The 21,951-nt window shown below is 38.4% G+C and overlaps 1 protein-coding gene across 3 annotated transcripts in view; it reads right to left on the bottom strand.

The window, feature by feature from the left end:
- Positions 1–21,951, bottom strand: part of ATP11C (ATPase phospholipid transporting 11C) — a 224,656-nt gene that overhangs the window by 44,235 nt on the left and 158,470 nt on the right. For all 3 annotated transcript variants that reach the window (XM_062184317.1, XM_062184316.1, XM_062184315.1), the window contains 7 exons: positions 21,553–21,704; positions 20,870–20,941; positions 18,390–18,463; positions 15,727–15,830; positions 14,822–15,003; positions 12,473–12,736; positions 4,284–4,458 (listed from right to left, as the gene is read on the bottom strand). In XM_062184317.1, coding sequence (XP_062040301.1) covers positions 4,284–4,458; positions 12,473–12,736; positions 14,822–15,003; positions 15,727–15,830; positions 18,390–18,463; positions 20,870–20,941; positions 21,553–21,704 — 1,023 coding nt within the window. The remainder of the gene's footprint in view (positions 1–4,283; positions 4,459–12,472; positions 12,737–14,821; positions 15,004–15,726; positions 15,831–18,389; positions 18,464–20,869; positions 20,942–21,552; positions 21,705–21,951) is intronic.

The following is a 21,951-nucleotide window of genomic DNA, read 5'->3' as shown; positions in this document are numbered from 1 at the left end:
CCTCCAGGAAAAAGAACTGCAGCCAGAGAAGACCCAGGGAGGAAAAAATTATCAAGGATACAGCTTCCACAGGAAAATATAGATTTTAAAAGATTTAAAACTCGGCCAGCGCTGCGGCTCAATAGGCTAATCCTCCGCCTTGCGGCGCAGGCACACCAGGTTCTAGTCCCGGTCGGGGCGGCAGATTCTGTCCCGGTTGCCTCTCTTCCAGGCCAGCTCCCTGCTGTGGCCCGGGAGTGCGGTGGACGATGGCCCAAGTGCTTGGGCCCTGCACCCCATGGGAGACCAGGAGAAGCACCTGGCTTCTGGCTTTGGATCAGTGAGACGAGCCGGCCGCAGCGGCCATTGGATGGTGAACCAATGGCAAAGGAAGACCTTTCTCTCTCTCTCTCTCTCTCTCTCTCTCTCTCTCTCTCACTGTCCACTCTGCCTTGTCCAAAAAAAAAAGGTTTAAAACTCATCCTGTAAAACCATGGAAAATTTAGATAAATATGGAGTTTTTCACTGAGTCCCAAGTCACTGAAACTAAAAGCTTCTCTCCAATCACTAGCTCAGTTTTCACGAAAAAGGAAGATTTTGTCAAAGAAGTGTTCATTCACAAACTATAAATGCATGCAATACACTGTGGAATGCAGTGTGCTAAGATCCAAAAAAGGCTTGGGTCATACACCTTAAGAAACATAATGAAAAAATAGAGACAAATCATCAATAAAAGAATATTAGACAATTAGAACAATACAGAAAACAAAATGTATTATTGGGCAGGAGTGCATAACATTGTCATCTAAATCATCCACTTAGGAAAGCCTATCATGTCAGAGGAGAGGCTACTATATGCCAGACTGATAAGGAATGATTATGTAGAAGGATGATGGGTATAAATGATGAAATAGTAGTAAGGTTTCCATGGATGGGGAAGAAAGGAATATTCCAGATGAAGGGAATGACATTAAAAGGAAAACAGCCGGGAATGTACTGTCTACTAATAAAGTAGATCTGATTTGAGCAGATTAATGATTTTTCATATCTGAGGGTACTTCAAAAGTTTTTATAAAAATTAAAAGATAAGCTTATTTTGGTATAAATTTTTTTGAAACTCAGGCATAGTTTTTTCAAAATATGCTTTTTCGTGAACTTCTGAAGATCCCTCATATTCATGGAATTCAGTTTGTCTTGCACCAAAATAAACTCTCTTGAAATCAACAAGGAGTGACATTATGCAAGTGGCAGCAGAGAACAGGAATAACTGGAGGAAAGCTAGTACTATGGACAGAGAGGGAGGTTTGGTGGCTAGTTACAGGGTGTAATTCAACAAGCTAGTAAATTCCTAGCCCTGGAAGATTATGAAAAGAAAGGAAAAGACAACATACTAGAAAACAGAATTTGGTGACTAATACTATATGGAAGATAAAAGCGAGGGGGAAATCAATACAGATTTCAAGGTTTTGAACCTAGAAACCTGGAGGCAGTAACATAAATAAGACACCAAGGAAAATGATGGATGGACTATATAGAAGATAAAGTTGGGGTGATAATGACATAGCCAAGATGACGGGTTGGAAGCAGCTTAAGTAGAACCCAAAATATCTGGATTGGAGATAGTGACTTGCACATCACCTAAATGGACAGATGAGTAGGTGACATACTGGGAGAAATGACTACAGTGAGAGAAATAAAATAGTGTATTGAACACAGGGGTGCTATATTCTACACGGAGAAGTAGCATGTAAACCAGGAATCTGCCTGGACAGTGGAGTAGTTAGAATCCTGGTGGGGGTCTGTACTGTGGCACTACCATCCCATATGGGCGCTGTTCGAGTCCCAGCTGCTCCATTTCCAATCCAGCTCCCTGCTATGGCCTGGGAAAGTGGCAGAGGAAGGCCCAAGTGTTTGATTCCCTACACCCAGGTGGGAGATCTAGAAAAAGCTCCTGGTTCCTGGCTTCAGTCTGGCCAAGCCCTGGCTGTTGTGGCCATTTGGGGAGTGAATCAGTGGATAGAAGATATTCTCTCTCTCTCTCTGTAACTCTGGCTGTCAAAAAATAAATCTTTTTTAAAAAGTTTAAAAATAAAATAACAAAAATAAAAGAACCCTGGTGAACAATGTAAGCAGCAGAAAATGAATATAAGGGGGAAAAAAGAGAGATCTGGAGGCAAGCCTCTGACTAAAAAGATACATCTCATTTCGTTTCCCTTAAAGATTTATTTATCTGAATGGCAAAGTGACACAGTGAGAGAGTAAGCATGAGCATGAGAGTGAGTGTGAGAGTGAATGTGAGCGAGAGGGAAAGAGAGATATTTTCCATCCACTTGTTCACTCCCCAGATGGACACAACAATCAGAGCTGGGTCATGGTGAAGCCAGGAGCCAGGAACTCCACCTGTGTCTTCTACATAGAAGGCAGGGGTCAAGCACTTGAGATATCTTCCACTGCCTTCCCAAGTGCAACTGCAGGAAATTGGATTGGAAAAGGAGCAGATGACACTAGAACTGGCCCTCCAATATGGGATGCTGGCATTGCAAGTGGCAATTAAACCTGCTACGCCACAACACCAGTCCAAGCGGACTGATTTATATGGATACTATTCTGATTGGATCTGATTTCCCAGTTGGAGATAACCGAGGTTTTGCAGGTTGATAAAAAGAAAGAATAGCCTCTAATTAAAGTAGGAACCGTGAGCTGGAAGGGAGACAGAGGCAATGCCCTAACTAATCTAAGCTTTGTGTGTGTGGCAGCCATCCCCTAGTCTGGGGCAAGTAGCTGAAGAATCTAAAGAAGCAAGACTAACCCACATAAAAGAATATCCAACAAAGTATATATGGAAATGAAAAAGTATGTAGCTGGAACTGTGAGTTAAAAGCAACAAGGCAAAGCAGATGAACCTGGACTGAGGAGCTGGAAAGGCAGCTTAGAAGAGGTGGTGCTTGAGTTGTATTTTATTATGAGTAAAATCCATGTTAGGGCAGAAGAATTCAGGGAGAGTTTCAGAGGGCAAACAAAATGAGAAAAAAATTTAAAGTTGTCCTTAGTACAGTATATGGAAGTAAGACATTGAAGATTTAATCAATGTAACTGGAGAATGTGTGTTGGATAAGGGAGTGATAATGGATACAAAGTATGCGGTATGTAAAGATATATGAGAAGACAATAAAGGTGAGCCCCAGATGCCAACTGCCCTTTATCCTAAGCAATTATGAAATCACTGAAAGTGTTTGACAAAGAATTTATGATGGAAAGAGTAGTGTTTTAACCAGATTAATTTGGGAGTATGGAGAAACAGATTAAAGGAAAAGGATGATAGTAAAGACATCAGTGAGATTCAACCAAATAGTCTGTGTATAATGACACTAGGGTTTGGACTAGGGTGGTGGTAAAAAGTTTCAAAAGATAGAACTAAAATGACAGCCATGACAATGGTAGATAAAATCAACAGGACATAGAGGGAAAGAAGAATAAAAGGTAAAATGAGACTTGGGAAACAAAAGAAAAATAGTAGTAGTAATAGGAATAATGTAAGACAAAGGAAAGCAAACTCGGTAGGAAAATTATGCTTAAATACTAGAATTTAATGTGACAGTGTGGAATCTATATGGAGATGTCTAGCAGACAGTTAGAAATGGGAGACATAACATTAAGAACAGGTCAGAGCCAGAGTTAACTCAATGGAAGCCAGAGAAATGGATGTGCTTATCCAGAGACACAGTCTGTAAAGTAAAAAGGAGAGAGAAGACTTCACCCTAAAGAAAACTGATAATTAGGGAGAATATAGAAGGTAATATGAAGACACTAGGTTGCCAAAGAGGGAAGAATATCAGGACTGTGGAACATCACAGAAACCAAGGAAAGAGAATTTTAAGGAGACATAATTGATAGTGTCAACTAAAAGAGGAGAACTCAGGAAGGAAATGGAAAATAGCACCAAGGACTGGGCCAACCTTGCCTGTAGGTAAGACAACAGATTGAGAACAGAAAGAATGCATGGTGCTAATATCATAGAGGAGCCAGGAGCACTGGAATGGAGGGAGGCAGCAGGCACCAATCAGTCAGCAGAGAAGCCTGGAAAATGAGGAACTGGACAACTAACCTGAGGGGAAAACAAGGCTCAGCACAGGCTTAATTCAACTCAGGGGAAGACTACTGGGTTTTATCATAAAAAGGAAAAAGCCAGGGCAAAAGAAATTAGATGGTAATAATGGCTCTTTGAAGAAGAAACTAATTGAAACATATGTATATATATAAGTACAGAAGGACCTATAATAGAATGTTACCTAAAATTCAGTTACCTGGGCTTTTTGTAATGGTGCCATCCGGCAGCATAGCACCGCGGTGCACTTCATGCAAATTTGTAGAAAAATGCTTTTATAATTGTTTGAGCCAGAATCTTGACTAGAATTTAGGATAAGTGACAATGTGGAGCCATCAATAATTAATCCATATTCCTGATGTTCTGTCCATGCTCTGGAAAAGAAAAACAATGCTGTGTCTCAATTTATTACACATTTCTATTTAGGAGCCTCATTTTTTAAACATAAAAGGGAGTGTCCCAGTAAAGACAAATCATCCATCTGGTATACTGACATGTTTATTCTACATAATCAACTATTTCTAATTATGGCCTAATAATGACTTTTAAACACATCTGTGAGAGTTAAGCTGCCCATATGGGTGATATAAGTTCTAAAAGATATAAGAATTAAGGAGACTGGGGCCAGCGCTGTGGGCACAGTAGGCTGAGACTCTACCTGTGGCACTGGCATCCCATATGGGCACCAGTTCGTGTCCCGGCTGCTCCTCTTCTGATCCAGCTCTCTGCTTATGGCCTGGGAAAGTAGTGGAGGATGGCCCAAGTCCTTGGACCCCTGTACCTGTGTGGCAGACCTGGGGCAAGCTCCTGGTTCCTGGTTTTGAATTGGCCTAGCTCCCACTATTGCGGCCATTTGGGGAGTGAACCAGCAGATGGAAGACCTTTCTCTGTCTTCCTCTCTCTCTCTCTCTCTGTAACACCACCTCTCAAATAAAACCTTTTAAAAAATAAAGGTTGAGCAGCCTAACTTCGTAGAAGAAATAGAAGGCAAATTTTGGGATCAGTCAAACTCTGATATAAAGAAAAGTCATCAGTTATCTGAAACTCCCCTAACAACAACAGAGAAAAGACAAAATGGCTCTTGGATAAAAAAAAAAGTCATAGGAAACCTAGTCTCTTTGCCTGAGTGACCAAAATTATATAGAATATATATAATATATACTATATATATATAAATTATATAGAATATAGCTTCTCAAATATGACAGAATATATAAAAGATATAGTATTCATTAAAGAATGTCATGAAACAATGATATATATTCCTTAAATAATTACCATTTTATAATAGCTTAGTGGTTTTCAACACTACCCTTTCCATTACACACATATGGGTAGATATAAAGAAGTTGCCCATGCCCTAGATCTATCCCCGGACCAATTAAATCAAAGTATCCTGGGAAGAGCATGGTCATATATAGGTATAGGTAGTTCTAATACATAGCTAGGACTAAGACATATTACACGCCAGGAAACATGAATGTAATAGAGACCAAGTATTTAAGGAAAATACATAGAAGAAAACATACAACTGAAAAAATTCTACCAAAATTAACATTTTATTTTTGCCATCATAAAAAAAGTCAGTGATTATTCAATTTTTGTTCAGGGAATCTCATGTGCCATTTGAGAACCACTGCAATGGAAGCTTTAGACACAACAAGATCTTACAGTTATAGATAGACTGTCTAACATAATGCTATTGAAAGTTTAATATGCAAAGGCATCACTTGGGGATATTGCTTCAATGCTGATCCAAATACTGATTTGGATTCTGTAGTTCTGGGGTAGGACACAAGATTTTTCATTTCACCAGTTTCCTGGTGACAATGGAGCTATTGTTTCATGGATCAAATGTAGAATAGTGAGGACCTAATATAACTTGTTGTTCCTTTATTCTGTACTTTTTGGTATGTATTGCTAATATAATATTTGTACTTATTAATATTTTGCTTCATCATTTTATGAGCAAGTCTTATTCACTAATTAAAGGAACATCAATCATGTCTTTTCTTCTCCCCTACTCATAGAACTGACACAATAGGCAGAAAACAGCAGCTCAATAATCAATCAAGCAATATTTGTAAACACTAATTCTAAGCAGGCCACATACAGTACAAAGATTTATTGACTAATCTTTCTTTGGAAAACAAAAAACCTTCTTAGGTGATAGAAGCATACAAGAGGGTATGTATTCAAGCAAATAATATAATAATAAATGGTTAATGCCCAGTTACTGAGTTGAAAAATCCACACACAAGAGAATAGTGGTTTCCCTGTGATATGAGGTTTCTACAGTGAGACTTGAAATGGAAGAAAGAGGTAAAGGGAGAAAATTATACTGTGGTAAGCTGGCAAGTTTAAAATATCACTTGAGGTCCTGGCATTGTGGTACAGCTCTTTAAGACACTGTCTGCAATGCTGGCATCTCATATGAGCACTGGTTTGTGTCCCAGCTGCTCCATCTCTGATTCAGCTCCCAAATAATAAGCCTGGGAAAGCAGTGGAGGATGGTCTAAGCACTTGGGCCCCTGGCACCCACGTGGGAGACCTAGAAGAAGCTCTTGACTCCCGGCTTTGGATCACCCCACCTCTGGCCATTGCAGCTATTTGGGGAGTAAATCAGCGGATGAAAGATATCTCTCTGTGTCTCTGACTATCAAATAAATAAATACACCTTTTTTTAAAACAGGAAAATTTTGAGGCCTTTGCTAAGATCTGAGTCTATTGGTAATGGAGCACCACTAAAGGTATCTGAGTAGGGCTGTGATGTAGACATGCTTTACTCCCCACCCCCAACTTTTATTTATTTGTTTTTATTTATTTATAAAAAAAGAAAAGATTTCATGTATTTCATATATAGTTTTAAGAACATAATAATATTTCCACCCTCCCTCCTTCCTCTTAATTTCTGCAATAACATACTTTCAATTTACTTTATAATCACAATCTTAATCTTCTACTAAATAAAGACTTCAACAAATATTAAGTAGAAAGACCAGTGTGCGTCAGGAGTATAGACAAGGGCTATAAATCAAATCTTAAAGTGTCAATTTCACTCATATACATTACATATTTATACTCTATATATTAGTTAAATATCATTCCTCTGGCCGTGGGGCTTAAGAGATTCAAGACATGAGGTATTAGGTCTCTGATGCGGGGCACTAGTGCTCAGATGGGAGCATGGATAAAGCCAGAAGGCTGACTGGAAGTGAAGGAGCAAAAGAGAAGCAGCAGCTGGCAAAGGTGATTATGGATCTGAAGGCGGTAATACTAAAGGAAAGACTGCCTGACTCCAAACAGATAACTAGAAGGAAGGGATGATTAGAGACAGTAATGGTGTATACCTCAGAGCTGATGAATGCCACCATGAACTGAATTATATCTTCTTACAATTATGTTAAAGGACTAACCACAATATGACAGCACTTGGAAACAGGGCTAAATGAGTTCATGAAGGTAAGGCCCACATGATGGGGATCATTGGCTTCGAAGAGAAGACTCATAGAAGAGTTTGGCAAAGTAGCAGGATATAAAATCAATGCACAAAAATCAACAGCCTTTGTACACGCAGGCAATGTCACGGCTGAGGAAGAACTACTAAGATCAATCCCATTCACAATAGCTACAAAAACAATCATATACCTTGGAATAAACTTAACCAAGGACATTAAAGATCTCTACGATGAAAATTGCAAAACCTTAAAGAAAGAAATAGCAGAGGATACCAAAAAATGGAAAAGTCTTCCATGCGCATGGATTGGAAGAATCAATATCATCAAAATGTCCATTCTCCCAAAAGCAATTTTTACATTCAATGCATTACCAATCAAGATACCGAAGTCCTTATTCTCAGATCTGGAAAAAATGATGCTGAAATTCATATGGAGACACAGGAGACCTCGAATAGCTAAAGCAATCTTGTACAACAAAAACAAAGCCAGAGGCATCACAATACCAGATTTCAGGACATACTACAAGGCAGTAGTAATCAAAACAGCGTGGTACTGGTACAGAAACAGATGGATAGACCAATGGAACAGAATAGAAACCCCAGAAATCAATCCAAACATCTACAGCCAACTTATATTTGATCAAGGGTCCAAAACCAATCCCTGGAGTCAGGACAGTCTATTCAATAAATGGTGCTGGGAAAACTGGATTTCCACGTGCAGAAGCATGAAGCAAGACCCCTACCTTTCACCTTACACAAAAATTTACTCAACATGGATTAAAAACTTAAATCTATGACCTGACACCATCAAATTATTAGAGAGCATTGGAGAAACCCTGCAAGATATAGGTAATGGCAAAGACTTCTTGGAAAAGACCCCAGAAGCACAGGCAGTCAAAACCAAAATTAACATTTGGGATTGCATCAAATTGAGAAGTTTCTGTTCTTCAAAAGAAACAGTCAGGAGAGTGAAGAGCCAACCGACAGAATGGGAAAAAATATCTGCAAACTATGTAACAGATAAAGGGTTGATAACCAGAATCTACAAAGAAATAAAGAAACTCCACAACACCAAAACAAACAACCCACTTAAGAGATGGGCCAAGGACCTCAATGGACATTTTTGAAAAGAGGAAATCCAAATGGCCAACAGACACATGAAAAAATGTTCAAGATCACTAGCAATCAGGGAAATGCAAATCAAAACCACAATGAGGTTTCACCTCACCCCAGTGAGAATGGCTCACATTCAGAAATCTACCAACAACAGATGCTGGAGAGGATGTGGGGAAAAAGAGACACTAACCCACTGTTGGTGGGAATGCAAACTGGTTAAGCCACTATGGAAGTCAGTCTGGAGATTCCTCAGAAACCTGAATATAACTCTACCATACAACCCAGCCATCCCACTCCTTGGAATTTACCCAAAAAAAATTACATTGGCAAACAAACAAGCTGTCTGCACATTAATGTTTATTGCAGCTGAATTCACAATAGCTAAGACCTGGAACCAACCCAAATGCCCATCAACAGTAGACTGGATAAAGAAATTATGGGACATGTACTCTATAGAATACTATACAGCAGTCAAAAACAATGAAACCCGGTCATTTGCAACAAGATGGAGGAATCTGGAAAACATCATGCTGAGTGAATTCAGCCAGTCCCAAAGGGACAAACTTCATATGTTCTCCCTGATTGGTGACAACTAACAGAGCACCAAAGGGCAAACCTGTTGAAGTGAATTGGACACTATGAGAAACAGTGACTTGATCAGCTCTTGTCCTGACTGTTGATGTACAATGCAATACTTTATCCATTATAGTATTTTTTTTGTTCTAATACTATTGTTTGAACTCTGTAATTATTCTTAGGTGTTTAAATTTTAACCAAAAAGTGATCCCTGTTAAATATAAGAGTGGAAAAAGAGAGGAAGGAGATGTATAATTGGGGACATGCTCAATTGGACTTGCCCCAAATGATGGAGTTAGAAACGTGCCAGGGGATTCCAATACAATCCCATCAAGGTGGCATGTACCAATGCCATCTCACTAGTCCAAGTGATCAATTTCAATTCACAATTGATGACTCTGATAGGTCTAAGAGTTAAAGGGATCACACAAACAAGACTAGTGTCTGCTAATACTAACTGATAGAATCAAAAAGGGAGAGAACCATCCAACATGGGAAGCAGGATACACAGCAGACTCATAGAATGGCAGATGTCCTAAATAGCACTCTGGCCTCAGAATCAGCCCTTAAGGCATTCGGATCTGGCTGAAGAGCACATGAGAGTATTTTAGGCATGGAAAGCCAAGACACCATAGAAAAGAAAAATAAGACCTAAACGAAAGATCTCTGTGAGTGAGATCCCAGTGGAAAGAATGAGGCCATCAAAGAAGGAGGTACCTTTCTCTGAAGGGAGGAGAGAACTTCCACTTTGACTATGACCCTGTCGGAATAAGATCGAAGTCCGCGAAACCTAAAGGCTTCCATAGCCTTGGCAGCACATGACTAGAGCCTAGGGAGATTACTGATGCTATAAACAAGAGTGTCAAATTGTTAAGTCAACAACAGCAGTCACTGTGTACTTATGTCTCATGTGGGATTTGTCCTTAATGTGTTGTCCAATGTGAAGTAATGCTACAACTAGTACTGAAACAGTATTTTTACACTTTGTGTTTCTGTGTGGGTGCAAACTGATGAAATCTTTACTTAGTATACACTGAATCGATATTCGGTATTTAAAGATAATTGAAAATGAAAAAAAAAACTTGGTTTTAAATTGGGCATTGCATAGAAAATTAATCAATTTTTAAAAAATATCATGTAGGATCTCTGTCCTTAATGTGCTGTACATTGTGATTTAATGCTATAACTAGTACTCCCAACAGTATTTTTCACTTTGTGTTGCTATATGGGTGCAAACTGTTGAAATCTTTACTTAATATATACTAAACTGATCTTCTGTATATAAAGAGAATTGAAAATGAATCTTGATGTGAATGGAAGGGGAGAGGGAGTGGGAAAGGGGAGGGTTGCGGGTGGGAGGGAAGTCATGGGGACGGGAAAGCCATTGTAATCCATAAGCTGTACTCTGGAAATTTATATTCATTAAATAAAAGTTTAAAAAAAAAAGAGATTCCAGAGCTCTCTGCCATATAAGAACAAAGGGAGAAGACAGCCAGCTTTAAATCCTCACACAGATCACAAAGTTCAACATTATTACTATGAAAAATAAATTTATTTTAAGACACCCATTTATAATTTTCTATGGGAACCCAAGTAGACTAAGACAAGAGGGCACGTAAAATGCATTTAACTTGGATGTCTTTGTAAGTACTATTTGACTAAGATAATGTGAAATTTGTCATAGGCAATTAATAAAAGTCTGTTTATTCCCACTGATATCCAAGTACCAGAAGAACAACAGCTATTTTAGAACTGGTCATAAACATACATCTGGGGGCTACTACATTTAAAATCTTGTCTATACACCAGAGATGAAGATACAGATGTTAAAAGCAAGGGATCTGGTATTGGAGAGACTTGATCAACCCCTCATGAGCTATATGATCTTAAGCAGGTTACTTTGTTCCTTTGAGTCTCAGCTTCCCTGTCTGTAAGATGAAGACAATAAGATTGCCTAATGAAGATTAAATGATATTAATCATACAAAGCACTTAACATTGTTCCTGGAACATAAAGTGTTCTCAAAAAATGGAAAACATTTTAGTTAGAGGTCTCTGGATTTGCTGTAGGTACATCTGGTGGCCTTCTAGAAAATAAAATTTGTTTATGACCAAGATAAATCCAAGTAACTGGTTTAGATCAAGCTGAGTCCTGGACAATGAGAAGTTTGGGAAATATACCTCTAGGGGGACGGCACCCGTATGGGATGCCGGCATTGTGGTACAGTGGGTAAAGCCGCTGCCTGCAGTGCTGGCATCCCATACGGGTGCCAGTTCGAGACCTGGTTGCTCCACTTCTGATCCACCTCTCTGCTGGCCTGGGAAAGCAGTAGAAAATGGCCCAGGTCTTTGGGCTCCTGCACCCACGTGGGAGACCCAGAAGAAGCTCCTGGCTCCTGGCTTTGAATCCGTACAGCTCTGGCCGTTGTGGCCAATTGGGGAGCGAACCAGCAGATGGAAGACCTCTCTTTATCTCTCCCTCTCATCTCTCTATGTAACTCTGACTTTCAAATAAATAAATAAATCTTCAAAAAAAGAAAAGAAAATATACCTCTAGGAATCGAATTATTATTGATCAGTAGCTTTCCTTCAGACACTTGTTCCAAAAGTTCTTCCTAAGTAGCTAGTTGAAAGCAGTCAAAGTGGCCAGGTTAGATAGTAAGTGGATCCTTTGGGGTTATGGGGGATGAAAATACAGACAGAAAGGGCTCTAGCACCTCAATAAGCTTGGAAGCTGTTAAAGAGATTAACTTTATTATCATTTATTATTATTATTATTATTATTATTATTATTTGATTTGATTTAAAAGACTATAAACGACTATATTTTTTCTTAACATGGATCAGACCAGAATATCAATACTGAATACCCAGACTAATTTCTAAACATTTGGAAATTGAGGCATTTTTCTAAACCTTAAGAAGTGTAGAATTTGTCTTTTATGTTAAAAGAGAGGTGAAAAGTACCAAATAATCTCAAATGGGCCATTAGCCAAGTCCTCATGGAAGGCTTTCAGTTACAAGGAAAGAATACCTGCAAACAAAGAATGATAAATTACAGAAAATGGTGCCTTCCTACATATGCAGTCATTATTTAAATCTATACCCATGTCTAAACATAAGAAACAATGTGCTCTCTCTCCCTTTCTCTCTCTCTCTCTCTTTCTCTCTCTTTTCCTTTCCTTCTCTCTCTGTGTAACTCTGACTTTCAAATAAATAAAAAACAATGTACTTTCTTACTTTTTAAGGCTTCTAGTACTTTTAGGAAATTCATGTAGCAACTTCTTACGATATTCTATCAACAATTCATGTAATCGATCTTCCTTCCTTTCACTTTCTTCAATGGTTTTTGTGGTTAGTTCCAAGAGCTCAGTACTGGTTTGAAAAAGGCGGCAGGCATAGCATGTGGATTTTGCTGTCTCCATCTTGTCTCCAGTGAGCACCCAGACTTTCAGGCCTGCTGCATGCAGAGCTTCAATGGTCTCGGCAGCTTGATCTTGAAGCCTGGGAACACAAAGGAAACCTCAATATTCTCGAAAATTCTCAACAGAGATTCTGAAAGAAGTTTTGTCAAAGAGAGTGGTTTTACAATTCCCACTAATTATACAGTGCTAACATCTTTGGTTGGTTTTCTTATGTATCTCTTACTCCTTCTGAGAGAGTTGTCTCTAGCACAGTTTCACTCATTAAAGTGAATTTCAAACAAAGTTCAGAGAAGTTTCTGATATTTCTTTTTTTTAACTATTTATTTATTTATTTATTTGAAAGTCAGAGTTACACAGAAGAGAGGCAGAAAGAGAGAGGTCTTCCATCTACTGGTCCACTCTCCAACTGGCTGCAAGGGCAAGAGCTGTGCCAATCGCGAAGCCAGGAACCAGGAGCTTCTTCCATGTCTCCCACGTGGGTGCAGAGCCCCGAGGACTTGGCACATCTTTCTCAGGCCATAGCAGAGAGTTGGATCCGAAACGGAGCAGCTGGGACTCAAACAGATGCCTGTACGGGATGCTGGCACTGCAGGCAGCTACTTTACCCACTACCCCATATTGCCAGCCTCTCTGGTATTTCTTAAGGTAAGTGATAGCCAAGGGCAGAATTGCAGCTAAAATGGCCAGAAACCCACCAAACTTTTGTATTTCATCTCTTTAGCATATTTCCTTCTATGTTGTATCATACTATAAAAATGTTAACATGGTTCTAAATAGAAATGGTCAAACACGTTTTAACCAGATATATTTTAGGGTAAGTCAGAAAATCCCCTTCCCTGGGGAGCTTTAAGAATAGAAAGACTGGGACTTGGGTTGTGGATCAGTGGCTAAGTCACTGCTTGTGATCCCAGTAAATCATATCAGAGTGCTGATTCGAGTCTTGGTTCCTCTGCTTGTGATTTAACTTCCTGCTAATGCACCTGGGAAAGCAGTGGATATTGGCCCAAGTGCTTGGGTTCCTGCCACCCCCATGGGAGACCCAGGCAGAGTTCCTGGCTTCTGATTTTGGCCTGGCCCAGCCCTGGTTGTTGTAGCCATTTGGGGAATAAATCAGTTGATGGAACACCTCAATCTTTCTCCTCTCTGGCATTCTGCCTTTCAAAAAAAACTTTTACAAAAAAGAATTAGAAAGGCTATACAGCCTGAATGAGAATTTAAGTATAACTCTGAAAGAAAAAAATAGAAGAATGATACTTTCTTTTGGTTCTTTTTGCTCAGAGAATAACAATAAAATTAAGACCAAATGAATATCATTAGATTTTCAATCCCTTCCAATGTAGTTGTTTGTAACTTTATTTGGTTAAGTCTTATAAATTTACATTTATAATTCTTGAAAAATTCTAAAACATTAAGTACTTAAAAATAGTTTCAAATAGATCAATAAAAGAGACCTACAATCATGCTTAGCAGAGATCAGTCTATATTTTCAAAGCACATAACTCTGAACTATGCAAAAATTTAATCTGTTAAGCCAGTTAGATTAAGCTCTCCTGTGTTTGTTCTACTTAAATTTCCTTTCTGCTCATCTTTGTCAAAATCTTACCTTATTTGTTCACATAAATGGATGGCATAATAAACATTCAAAAGGCTTAGAAATAACTAACTCATATTCATATATTGGAAGACAGGGAAACGGAGAGACAGAAAGAGACTTCCCATCTGCTGGTTCACTCTCCAAATGCCTGCAATAGCCAGGAATGGGCAACGGCAAAGCTAGGAGCTAAGAACTCAATCCAGGTCTCCCATGTTGGTGGCAGAGTCTCACCCCTTAAGCCATCACTGCTGCCTCCCAGCGTGTGCATTAGCAGGATGCTGGAATCAGTAATGGAGTTGGTACTCAAACCAAGGCATTCCACTATGGGATGTGGGCATCTTAAGTTGCATTTTAAATACTAGGCTACATACCTGCTCCGACTCAATTCATTTTATAAGCTATATTCATTTAACTACAAGTTTTCATACATACTACAATAAATCAATCTTTAAGCCCATTCAACAACAAAGATAAACCAATGATTTCAAAATGTGAGAATAAATTACAAATTTGGAACAGATTCTGCTCTAAATGATCATTAAAATAACAAGAGTATTATTTTCTCATTACTTGTCTTCCACTGCAGTGGCTCCAATTAAATTCATGTTCGTCTCAATATCATCAAAAACCTTTTCCATTTTTTCTTCTCTGTCTTGTAAGGCCATTTTTGCCTCTAAGAGCTGTCTGTTAATCCTTTCATAATCATCTGGAGCAATTTCTTTGAAGGCTACACAGAGTGTCCGATATCCATCCTAGAAGCAAAGTAGGAGATCTGTAGTTATAATACCAGTTGGAAAACACTATACTCTCTTTAAATGGACAAAAGATAAATTTTGACATATTTTACTTTAAAAAAATGAACAGACAACAACTAAAAAGGTAACAATCAGGTTCAGAATAACAAAATAATAGCTCTTTTCATAAAGAACCTTGAAAAGTCTTTCATGGTGGTAAATTCTGACCAGAAAATTGTTCCAGGATAATATCTTACAGTAAAGTAAGGAAAATAATAATTTTAAAACTCCAAATATAAAAGACCATATAAATCAGTGAAGTTATTTAAGCATTTATTTAAATTTGAAGGGAGAAGCCGGCACCGTGGCTCAATAGGCTAATCCTCCGCCTTGTGGTGCCGGCACACCAGGTTCTAGTCCCGGTTGGGGCAGCAGATTCTGTCCTGGTTGCCTCTCTTCCAGGCCAGCTCTCTGCTGTGGCCAGGGAGTGCAGTGGAGGATGGCCCAAGTGCTTGGGCCCTGCACCCCATGGGAGACCAAGAGAAGCACCTGGCTCCTGCCATCGGATCAGCGCGGTGCGCCGGCCACAGCACGCCGGCCACGGCAGCCATTGGAGGGTGAACCAACGGCAAAGGAAGACCTTTCTCCCTGTCTGTCTCTCTCACTGTCCACTCTGCCTGTCAAAAAAATAAAAATAAAAAAATAAAAAAAATATATTTTAAGGGAGGAGTATAGTCTCACCATTGCATTACGTTCCACATGAGCTTTGGTTAACTCAATTTCATGATTTTGCACCCTGGGAAAAATAGCTGAATCTGCTCCTTTGCAAAAAAGAAGTATATCTCCTAAAATAAAGAACCAAGGTAGTTCACTTAGCATTTTAAGACTATTATTGAGATTTTGATAACACATAACTATTAAGATGCTTCTCCCATCCAGCTGTCATGTATTCTGAGCCTTCCTTGACATGCTCACCCAAATGGAATAAAATATTGATCTTTAGTCTATTAGAATATTCACCATCTCTTCAGACCATATGGATGTGAAGAAGAAGCCAGTTTACAACCTGCAGCTGTGTTAAAGTATACTTCCTCCCAGTGAATCATGGAGGATTGACCTTGTGTCAAGGAGCATCACCTGAATTCTCTCTGAAAATGTCAGCATTGGCCTAGACTGCAGATAAGAAATCTATAGACGTCAAGAAGCAAATTCAAATTCAACTCAAACTCACTAAACTTGCTTTGAATAAACTAGACAAGTTAGCTTTCTGAAAGATTTATTAATTTATTCGAAAGGTAGAGTGACAGGTTGAGGGAGAGAGACAGAGTGAGTGAGAGGGAGGGGGAGAGGGAGAGGGAATCTTCCATCCACTGGTTCACTCCCCACATAGCTACAATGGCTGGAGTTGGGCCAGGACCTCAATCTGACTCTCCCAATTACTTGGGCTTCATCTACTGCTTCACAGGGTATACATTATCAAAAAGCTGGATAGGAAGTCAATCTCAGGCACTCCAACAGGCAACATGAGCATCCCAAGCTATGGCTTAACCTGCTGGATCACAGCACCTGCCTCCAAGTTGGCTCTTAAATACTGGCTTGAGAGCTTTTTTTAATGGAAACTTTCATTTTAATGAAAACTTCATAGAATGCTAGAACAAGTGCAGCTTTAGATCAGTTACTACACCCAGGAAATATTCACAGTTGAGCACTGAGAAAAAGACCTTCTTACATGGTAAAAAGCTGAATTCAAGAAATTAAAGAATGTAACTCTGAAGTCAATGACTTTTGCAGACCATTTCCTCAGACACTTTATCATTCACATAACATAATATAGACTGTGAATACCTAACAGCAGTGAGTATTTCAATTGTTAGAATGCTTCAAAATTGCTCTCAAACATCCAAAGTGTGTTTAAAAGTCACAAAACAAATTCCATGGCCACACTAAAATTAATTGCATTACTTTGTATTCATACCACAAAGTATGAATAAGCTGGGGTATGTTCCACAAAGGGTCTATCTGAATTCTCTCATTCTTACATTAAGGAATATGAACTCATTAAATACTAAAAAGCAAATTACTGAGAAATAAATCAAAGATATCTTGAAAACAAATCTCCAGGGCATACACTCGTATCTGAGAGCCTGTTAATGAAGCAGAAGTGGTCCCACCCTCATGGGTTTTGTGGGATCTAAGCAGAAGGCAAACTACCATGGTGCTTCCCAAAGACATGGGTAGCCCAGGATAATGGTGCAAGCTCCCCTACAAAGCATAAGCTTTACCATGTGAAACAAAGAGCCCCACACTCTGCAGTGAAACTGGAATGCTCTTACCAGAAGCCTAGCAGAATCATCTCTACCTCACCAGCTTCCAGAGAATGCAAAGCAGTAGGGGTGTACATGACAATATAGCTTTCTTTCCCCACATTATGATCATTGTCATGAATCCCACATTTGGGGATATTAATATCCCTGTTTTCAAGAAAATAAACAGAATATATCTGTATGTATATAATAATACCTGCATATGAAGTACATGTGACAAAATATTTAAAGTTCAAAAATTAGGGACCAGCGCTGTGGTATATAGCAGGTAAAGCCACCGCCTGCAGTGCCAGCATCCCATATGGGTGCCAATTCAAGACCTAGCTGCTCCTCTTCCAATCCAGGTCTCTGCTATAGCTTGGGAAAGCAGTGGAAGACGGCCTAAGTGCTTGGGCCCCTGTACCCACGTGGGAGACCTAGAAGAAGCTCCTAGCTTCTGGCTTCAGAATGGCCCAGCTCCAGCCGTTGTGGCCATTTGGGGAGTGAACCAGAAGATGGAAGATCTCTTTCTCTCTTTCTGCCTCTCTGTAACTCTGTCTTTCAAAGAAATAAACCTTTAAAAATTAAGTTAAATTCATAAAAAAGCAATAGGTGAATTAGGAGGTAAGGGAGCAATAATCAGCAACTCTACAGTGAAGGGTGATGTTATCATATATCCAAGTATACTGGCCTGCTGTCTGAAACAGTATTGGTATTCACCAACGGCTCAGTTCATGTACTAAGAAAATATTCAGAGTTAAGCCCTGTAAAGCCAAGACCTCTGAATATATTCACAACTGAATATCCTGTACCACACGAAAGTCACCCTTTTGGTTCCTGTTTGGCCATCTTGAGCAGAGGAATGTATTTTCAAGAAAATGTATATGCTACCATTACCAGGGCTTCTGTTGCTGACAATTTGACAAATTCAACATATGTGTGTAAATAATTATGTAAAATCATAATAAATGCTATTGCTTTGCATGCCTTTAGTTAATTCTATTACTATTAAATGAAATGTTTCTCTTTCCTGCCATAGTTGATCAACATCTAAACCTACAAATGGAAAAAGAGAAAAAGTCAAGTTTCGAAGATGTATACCTCGTTGAGTCTTTACAATTACACTCATTCGTCGGCGAACAGAATCAAAGTTTAAGGTGTGAAGAAGTTCATACCTTTTAGAGAAATAAGAAAAGTAAAATACCTTGACTTAATGAAGAAAACACAAGATACATCTTAAAGTATTTTAACATCTTAAATGTACAGATAGCTCCCTTCTTTGGGGGATGGTCATGTTCGTGTGTACAATTGGTACTTTTCCTTGTTTTGGAATTACTCTGCATGTGAATATGTTGTCAAAGAATACAAATGCTGGTAAAGGGGTATTCATATTCTCTTATTATATTACTGAAAAACAGTAAAGAAAATACATAGAAATGGAGGACAAAGAACTGCTCCATCAGGTCATATCTGGAAGGGTCTAGAAACAGTTACATTCTTCCAATTATTTTAGCATCATCTACTAAATGCCTACTATTTGCCAGGTACACTGCTACATGCTGGGAAATAGAAGTGAATGTGTCTGAATCTCTTTTGTCAAAGAACTCACCCCATGATTCTAGTCTATCAAATAATTTTAAAAAGGCAGTCACAAGCGATAGGTGAGCACACAGAAGGAAGCCAAATGAAGAAAGGCTTCCTGGAAGAAGTTGTGTTTGAGATTGGTTTTGGACAGGTGATATGATGAAGAAAGGTGGTTAGAGCATTCTGAGTAGAAGGAAGAGCACTTGCAAATGGACAACAGCATGACAACACATAGCCCATGGGGGACTTTCAGCAGTTTACCAGTGCTTGAAAAACTCATTGAAAGGGGAACAGCAAGAGACAAATCAAGAAAGATATGCAGAGGCTGGAAACCAAGAACTTCATGTGTCTTTTCAGAAACTGGGGTTTTATCTTAAAATTAATAGGAAGCCAAAGATGGATTTAAACAGTGGAATGACATGATGAAATTGATCATTAAGCAGATAAAAAGATACAGAAGACTTAAAATTAGAGTTATTTAAAAAGTATGAGGGAATATGCTCCTCATACTTTTTGTCTATCAACTGTTGACTGGATAAAGAAATTATTGTATATACACACTATGGAATACTACTCAGTTGTAAAAAAAATGAAAACCTGTCTTTTGCAACAAGATGGTCACAACTGGAAACCATTATACTTAGTGAAATAAGCCAGTCCCAAAAAGATAGATATCATATGTTTTCCCTGATCTGAAGTAAGAGAGTACCTGAAATGTAATGTACTGGAGTAAAATAGATATTTTGAGAAATGATGATTGTTTATAGCCCTTGTTTCTTCCAGTGAGAAACAGTGTTTTGTTTTTTGTTTTCTGTTTTTCTCTTCATACTATTTGTTGAACTCTTTTACTTAGAGTAGGTTAACTATACAATCATTAAGTATACTGAAAATAGATCATGGTAAAAATTAAGAATGTGAACATGAAAGGGAGAGGGAGGAAGGGTTGGAGTGGGCGGGGAGTTGGGGAGTAGGGAGGGAAGTACCACTTTTCTCCTCAATCTGTATATATGAAATATATAAAACTTGTATAACAAATAAAATTTTTAAAAAGTATGAGGGAATATGAATATTTACTTGAAAATAAACAATTTGGATACATGTATTGAACATAGAAATATTTACTATTTAGCTTCTTTTTGGTGAGAGTGAGTAGGTCATTGATTTTGAGAGGTGTTGTATATGTAAGACATCTACATGTGGCATACTGTTTGGTGTTGGGCAGGTGGGGCTGGAATCTGGACTCTGACATTGACTCTGGATCCTTGGCAGTCACATCAAAGAGCCTTCCTCTAGGTTTTTGAACATCTCTCCCAAAGGAGACATATTATCAAATCAGCTCTACAGGTATGTATGTTATAGGATACTGTGACCTGTCATTTAATATCCTAGGCCTAGGGGCTAGAATGGAAGTCAGGAAAGATAATTACACTTCATGCTCAGATGAAGGAATTAAATTTAATCACGCAGTCTATTTTTACATCTGCCATTCAGACAAAGTAGCTTTGTTTCTTGGGATCTTTTGAGGAAATTCAAAAACACTGCTACATCACAGTGTGTGCCCTAAGGCTCACAACTGAACATCTAGAGTAAGACAAACATTCTGGTTTACACAAAAGCTATCATTATTGGCATTCTTGAGTAATTGCTTGGGCTCTGGAAAGCCGAAGTTTCATGCATGTACCCTTCCTTTTCTTGAAATCATGTTGTAAGACCTGAAATGATATCTAAATTTCAGAAATAGTACATGTAGACTCATTCTGGCTACTGGATCCATATGTGAACCAAATTGGAATTTCTACCACAAACCCGTTTCTACCATGCTACAGGAAAAAAAGATAGCTTTCCCTACTCCAACTACTTTAATATAAAACTCTAAACTGAGAGAATAGAGTCCTGTATTTATAGGTACCTCATTTTCTTTTATTGCCCTTCTTGTATCCATTTCAGGTTGACTAAGATGTTAGAAAGTGACAAACATTAAACACAGAGGTACTTACTCTTCTATTTCTTTTCTTTGGTTCTCTACTCTCATAAGTCCATTCCGATTTCCTAAATATGTGAACCCGTACCTATCAAAAACAATAAAAAGACCTTTGTGTATCTCTAAAGAATGATTAATTTTCCCTTGCACTGGGGCTACTCATGCTTGTTTATTCTTTACTTTAATATATGATCTCAACCTATAACTGTACTTTCCTAGATGAACTGATAACACAGGTTAAGTCAATGCTCAGTCACAAGTATTTTAACCAAGGGAGAAGTAATTTGTAATTTTAATTTTGCAGCTAAGACACTTGGTAACCTTTTAACCATTTAATCATCTTAGGCCTCCAGGGTAAAACTGGACTGTCAGTTTCAAGTTAAAATTGCTAAGAATACTTCAGAAATAATATGTATTATATGAAAAGTGGCTACTGTAATGTGATTTGCAAAATATAATATGAATATCTGGACTTCTGGCTGGCATGAATAAGTAGAAAGACAAGTTCTATATATGCATTGTTATTTTCTGCTTGGTTTCTAGGTTTTGGAATGTTTTTAGACTTTCAGATGAAACAGTTTTTTATTAAATAATAAAAGATGTACACAATAAGGTTACTGAAGCACACAGAGAAAGACCAAAATAACTTCTGTTCCCCTGTGATTTCATTTTTTCAGGAAAAGTGCAAAAAATGCTTACCTTTTAGCTCCTTTCACTAAAGCTATTTCATCTGGTGAAGAGGAAATATAGGTTAATTCAGCTGACTCTGTAACTCCATCAACAGCATCATTTGTTTTAATTTCTACAGTATGACACAAACACAAGGCACGCAGAAATAGCTCTTCTCGATTCTGTGGAACAATAGAAGAGGTATTATTTTTACTTTGATGATTCAGTAACTAGGCAGTGGAAAAAAAATCTACTAATGTGAGATATTTTATAGTTTCCAGCAAACTGAGTAACAAGAACTTATAAAATCCTAATATTCAAATGGGCTATATCCTTCTAGTATCTAACCCAGTTCCTGGTTCTCAGCTAGCATACACTAGAAACTGCATTACCAGTGGCTGTTCTGCAAGTGAACCAAAGCAGTGACTT

This window comes from Lepus europaeus, chromosome X (genome assembly GCF_033115175.1).
Source record: "Lepus europaeus isolate LE1 chromosome X, mLepTim1.pri, whole genome shotgun sequence".
Lineage (NCBI taxonomy): Eukaryota > Metazoa > Chordata > Mammalia > Lagomorpha > Leporidae > Lepus > Lepus europaeus.
The sequence above is the reverse complement of the archived record's forward strand: the minus strand, read 5'-3'. Positions and strand labels throughout refer to the sequence as shown.